This window comes from Hipposideros armiger, unplaced genomic scaffold, assembly GCF_001890085.2.
Source record: "Hipposideros armiger isolate ML-2016 unplaced genomic scaffold, ASM189008v1 scaffold_743, whole genome shotgun sequence".
Lineage (NCBI taxonomy): Eukaryota > Metazoa > Chordata > Mammalia > Chiroptera > Hipposideridae > Hipposideros > Hipposideros armiger.
The window spans coordinates 213,961-219,760 of NW_017732093.1; the positions used below are offsets into that span (position 1 = coordinate 213,961).

Below are 5,800 nucleotides of genomic sequence, written 5' to 3' on the forward strand. Positions count from 1 at the left end.
AAAAAAAAAAAAAAAAAAAAAAAACAAAGGCTTGGGAAATCCCACCCTGAGTTAGACTAGTCTCGTTTTTGTTGAGCTCTGTTTGCCTGAAATTGACTTGCTTTCTTGTATAGAGCCCCCAGGACCCAACAAAGAGGTCAGAGAAAACATGATGTTTGAGCAGCCTCCTGGGCATTTGTTTGCCTCAGAGACTGGGTTCCAGCAGAGCTAGCTGCTGGGGTGGCATGAAGTTTGAGTCATGTGCATGTGGCATGGAACCCTGGGCTCTGTTCCCTTATAGAACATAGGAAAAGCTGCTAGGTCGGGGTGGGGAGGAGTGCTTCAAAGCTCTAGCAGGATTGACTCCCCTTTTTCCTTCTTCCTGTCCCTGTCCCCTCCACCGCCCTTTACTATGAAGCCTGGAACAAATCACCCAAATCTCTGGATCTTAGTGCTTTCTCTGGATTGAGGTTACTGAACTTAACTTCTAAAACACCTTCATTGCTAACCTTCTAAGGTTCTGTGAGTAGCAGCAAAGAAGTTTTTCTTCAACTTCAACCAGAGCAGGCTAGCCCCCGAAGCTCCACACGAAAGGACATTTGTGTTTCAGGACATCCACAGTCCAAGAAAAAAATCACTTGTCCATGTTATAAACGCTTCAAACCAGATAGCTGTGTGATCTTTCTCCTTCATAGCAAAGTATATAACTGTGGTTCTCTATGATGAGAGCTTTAGGGTGCATCCTCCCAGGAGCAGCAGGAAGCCTGCCCCCAAGGGCAGCCAAGGCTGTGCCACCTCCCCCCTGTTTCTGAGGGTACTACCACTCTTGGACAAACATTCTCAAAGACTGGTTTTATAGGTCCTATGGGATCCTAGGTAATCTTTGAGTATTGGCCATCAATTGATTCATACTCAGACCCAGATGGTGGTCCGCTTCTTCCTGGTTGTCAACCCAGTGGCCTGGGGAAGACCAAAGAGCCCTTTACATGGAGCCTTCAAAAGAGGAAATAGCTGCATTTCAATGACAGTTCTCCTAGTGGGGATGCCTTTGACTGGTGTCCTCTGTCATTGCTTTTCTAAAAGTGAATAAGTTGAGAGTGTAAAGACTTCTATTCCAAAATGACAGTATTGCATAACAGATGTTCATACTCAATGTCATGGACTCTTTTATAATCAGAGATGTCTATCTTTGCAATGGAAAACACACAGTAGGCCCTGTGCAGGAGAGAGACATGAAAGCATGTACTAGACCAGAGACACTATTTTGAGACAAGGAAGTGAACCAACTGTTCAAAATGGTGCTGATGGAAAGACAAGCAGGTCCTGGGCTCAGGGTGGGGTTCTGTAGAAACTGTCTAATCGTCTTTTCTTATGTAGGACTGATGGACGGCGCTGGTCTTTGGCCTCTTTACCTTCTTCAGGCTATGGAACCAACACTCCTAGCTCTACTGTCTCAGTAAGTCGCCAAATCTGTGGCCATACCGTCTTCATCCTTTGGAAATACTTCCCTACAGGTTATTGCTGTCTATCCCTGTAGTGTTGCAAAGCACTTCTCAACTTTTCCTCTAAAGCCAAACTCAAGAGAGGTTGCTTGGGGAGGAAGTTGAGTAGGATAGAGGGCCAGTGGTCCTTAACAGCCATAACCAGACCGATTAAACACCTTTGGAAAGAATTAGCCAGCATCCTCTCTGGGCATCAGTTATTCCTAGCGGAGTCAGAGAAGGGCTTGAGGGTGGAGTTTTGCTTTGCCAATGAAGCCGTGCATGGGGGTGCCTGTGCATGGCTCCTCTATTCTCCCCTACCTTATTTCTAGGACTGCAACCAAGAGCAGATAACCCCTTCCATGTCCTAAAGGCATGGTAGACCCTCCTTCTTTGTCACCTTTTCCTTTCAAAAAAGAAGAGAAGGATAATTATTTGATATTTAAATTTGATGTGTATCAGCAAAAAAGCTGGGCCTGTCTGTAAAACTTCTAACTATGCTTCTTTTAGAGAAGGTTTTAGCCTACAACACAGCAAATGTTCTAATTACTGCTATGCACAATTGACCCTAAAATGAAACTTCCTCATTGAGTAACTTTTAATTGAAACCAGGATGACAGGGTTGGTAAACTTTTCCTGTAAAGGTCCAAATAGTAAGTATTTTAGGCTTCGCAGGCCATGTATTGTATAATCAGGCCACAGATTGGATGACTGTTCCCGTGGCTTCTACTGTTGTTCAGGTCTTCTAAGCACTGTTTGTCTATATTCATGAACCCCAAGCAGGTGAAAGGGGTATCATTTCCTCCCTTGACCTCAGTATTACTCTTAATCCAAAGATTTCATTGGTTTTTTGACAACTGTTAAGCTTCAGATCTTTTTCTAGTAAAAACCCTGTTCCCCATAATCCTTTACTCAAACAGGTGGTTTTTTTTTTAGACCCAAGAGGATGGGTGTGTGGGGGGGTGGGTGTGNGTGGGTGTGGGGGGGTGTGTACGCATACATATGCATACATACATGCATATATAATATGTATATATTCTGTTCAATAAATTTTAATAGATTCAACCCTTTGCTCTAGCTTATTTTATTGAGATACTTTAATATACATATTTTGCTTCATGTTAGCTGCAATTGGGTGAGGGTACATTTTGCAATTTCTATCCAAATAATTTATAAAAATGTGGCCAAGATAGAGCCCTGTGGAGACCTCCCACTAGCTGTTTATAACTCATGTAGTATAGCATTCCGTGAGAGAAGTGTGCACTGTTAGACCAAAAAAAGCAGTCTGATTTCTCACTTGGTATCGAGGCTTACATTAGCAACAGAGTTCTCTCAGTGTGATGCTGCAGCTTTAACTCTAAATGGATTTAGATACTTAAACTCCAGTTCCTTTTTCCATTGGTGAACAGAAATTGAGCCAATGGTGTTAGATTTGCCCGCCTTAGCCAGGCTTGTCACGTAAAGGAGGAATTCACTGATCCTGGCGCTGCCATAACAATAGCTGCATCTGTAGGATGCCCAGAGTAGCAGAGCTCACTCTCTCAAGTGGTCTGTTGTGATTGGCAATGGACTCTTGTCTGGAATCGCAGTCACTGGGCCATGTTTAGAATTCTTAGTTGTTTTCAGGTCAAGTCTAATCTGGGTTCCAGATCTAAAAGTAATTTTTTCCCTACAGGAAGCATGATTTATGAGTTATTTGTCATTCCAAGTAGCCAAAAGCTTCACTGAGGACAAAGGCTCCACGCAGAGGAGCCTGCTTTTTGCCGCCTAAGGAGGCTCCCTAGGTAGTTACGGAGCTCTCATATCTCATGACAGTCTGGTTCTCCACAAAACTTGTGAAGGACTGTAGTGTCTTGGCTCCGTCAGGCCTGAGGGCTGTGAAGGGTAGGGTTGGATAGGATCATGCACATGGAGGCTCAAGGGAGCAATGGAAAGAATGCCTGCTTTGGGTGGACTGGGTTTACATTGACTGGGAAGTCCCTGACCCTTCTCAGTTCTCCTGTGTTCTTAGATGGCCTTAGGCATGTCTTTAATGCTGTCTTTTAATGTTTTCCCCTCTAGTCATCATGCTCCTCACAGGAAAAGCTGCACCAGTTGCCCTTTCAGCCTACAGCTGATGAGCTGCACTTTTTGACAAAGCATTTCAGCACAGAGAGTGTCCCAGACGAGGAGGGACGGCAGTCCCCAGCCATGCGGCCCCGTTCCCGCAGCCTCAGGTGAGAGGTGCTCTCTGCCCACTGCCCCAGGACCTGTGGAGCTCTCAGCATAGGAGTCTGCAAGCTTATTCTATAAAGGGGAAGACAGTAAATAATTTAGGCCTTGTAGGCCATACAATCTATGTGGCAACTACTTACCTCTGCCGCTGCAGTGCAAAAGCATCCTCAAACATTATGTAAACTTTATTTACAAAAGTAGGCAGCGGGCCAGATTTGGTCTTCGGGCCATAGTTTGCCAACCACTGGCATAACACATTGGCTCAGCTCCAATGAGTCAAGTCCACTGAAGCTCAAGCCCTTTTAGGCTTTGGGTACAGCTCAATTCACCACCCCAAGACATACCTGAAAATGCTGTCAAGTAGACGCTCTCTTTTTCCCTTTAAAAGTAGTTAGCACTGGAAATGTACTTCAGAGTGCATTCAGTAAAAGGATAATAGTAGTATCCATTCTGATGGTTCCTGGATGCAGATCCCAGAGGCCTAGGGTATATGAACTAAGCCAGCTAAAAAAGTTGCTGCTGAAGACACTTGTGGCTGGCTCGGGGAAGAAGCCCATGTCAGAAGCAGAATTATAATAAATGCCCATCTGAATCTATCTTGTCTCCCTGAATGTCTTGGGTTTGTCAAACCAAACAAACTGTAACAGCTGATTTATCTGTGAAATCCCTAGATTAATTGGCTCTTCTCTTTGGTATTAGCTGGTAAATCTGTGCCAAAACTCCAGGTTAAGGAATAGGGTGTAGATTAAAATAGCATGGCTTTAATGACTGGGCTCAGCTTTCCAAGGTCCCTGGGAAGTAATAAATTGGCTAAGATGTTCAGAGAGGAGGCCCAGGGGAGCACTGCCTCCCAGGAAGAATCCCCTTGGGCAATGTTGACACTGTGAGTGTTAAAGTTTGAGCTGAGCCAGACCCCAGATTCGTTCAAGTTCAGGGACTGACGAAGATGACTAGTGCAAAGGATCAAAAATACAAATGAGTGAATGTAGAGTGTGCATCCCAGTGCCTTTTTTTGTCGCACACAGAGGGACACCTGAATCTTGGTGCCTTCCACAATCCACACAGAGTAAAGGGTACCTTTTAGGCCATTTGAGATTGAGAGGACTATAATACCTCAGAGAAATCCCTGCTACCTTACTCTTAAAATACTTGGCAATGTACATCGATGCAGCAGGCAGACCATGGCCTTCTGCGGGGAGGACAGGCAGAAAGGAGCAGTTCTAAACCTGTCAGCTGGGATCGCGTGTCAGGGGTACCAAACTGGGCAGGACCCAAGTATCCATTCAATTGTGTGGCTCAAATTTTGAAACCCTTCAAGGGGATATAACCACACATGGGCCAAAGGAGAAGATTAAGATGACCCAGGACTATTAACTCATTATAGGCTGGACCGGCCTCATTTGTCCCCCAGGTCAGAGCCCAGGTTAGCCCCATTGGTTGCATCTTGTTTGGGAAAAGATACAGGTATACACTGTCTTCCTCTGGTTGTTTTGGTGGTGGTTTGGTTTGATTTGATTTGATTCCCAGAACATGCTGGGGTTGTACCTGACCCCAGTGGCCAAAGCCCTGAAGACCCAAAGAGTCTGGTTCTGGGGAAAGCCACCAGTGGGTTCAGGAGTGATCTCCATTCTAGGCCTTTTTAGGCCCTGGCAGAGGTCTTGTAAAAACCAGGCTTTTTATAGTAAGGTAGCGTAACTCCAGATGGCACCATTTTGAACTGAACAAAGTGTGCTGGCAGCTCCAGGAATAAGGAAGGTTCCGGAACTCAGCTCTCATTTAGGTGGGAGTGAGTGAGTACTGCAGACAGTGCAGGGGCAGGGGCTCTGGAGATGGCCATCTTTCTCCTCGATAGTTCCGTTGCACTAAAGTAACACAATTGTCTCTTTCTTATTTAGTCCTGGACGATCCCCAGTTTCCTTTGACAGTGAAATAATAATGATGAATCATGTATACAAAGAAAGATTCCCCAAGGTAAGGATCCATTTTAATGGAAACTGGTAATGCCCAAGAATGGCTGCCTAGAGCCAGCCCCAGTGGGAAGATGGGGGTGAGGGATGGAGTGCTGTTTCCGGAGGTAATCAAGAAGAGCAAAAAGGCACCAGGAGGAGGAGGGGGAGGGGGAGGGG

The 5,800-nt window shown here is 45.4% G+C and overlaps 1 protein-coding gene across 8 annotated transcripts in view; it reads left to right on the forward strand.

Annotated features, from left to right (window-relative positions):
* MAST2 (microtubule associated serine/threonine kinase 2) overlaps positions 1-5,800 on the forward strand; it is a 217,343-nt gene that overhangs the window by 189,483 nt on the left and 22,060 nt on the right. For all 8 annotated transcript variants that reach the window (XM_019628006.1, XM_019628000.1, XM_019627999.1 and 5 more), the window contains 3 exons: positions 1,357-1,435; positions 3,522-3,676; positions 5,570-5,645. In XM_019628006.1, coding sequence (XP_019483551.1) covers positions 1,357-1,435; positions 3,522-3,676; positions 5,570-5,645 — 310 coding nt within the window. The remainder of the gene's footprint in view (positions 1-1,356; positions 1,436-3,521; positions 3,677-5,569; positions 5,646-5,800) is intronic.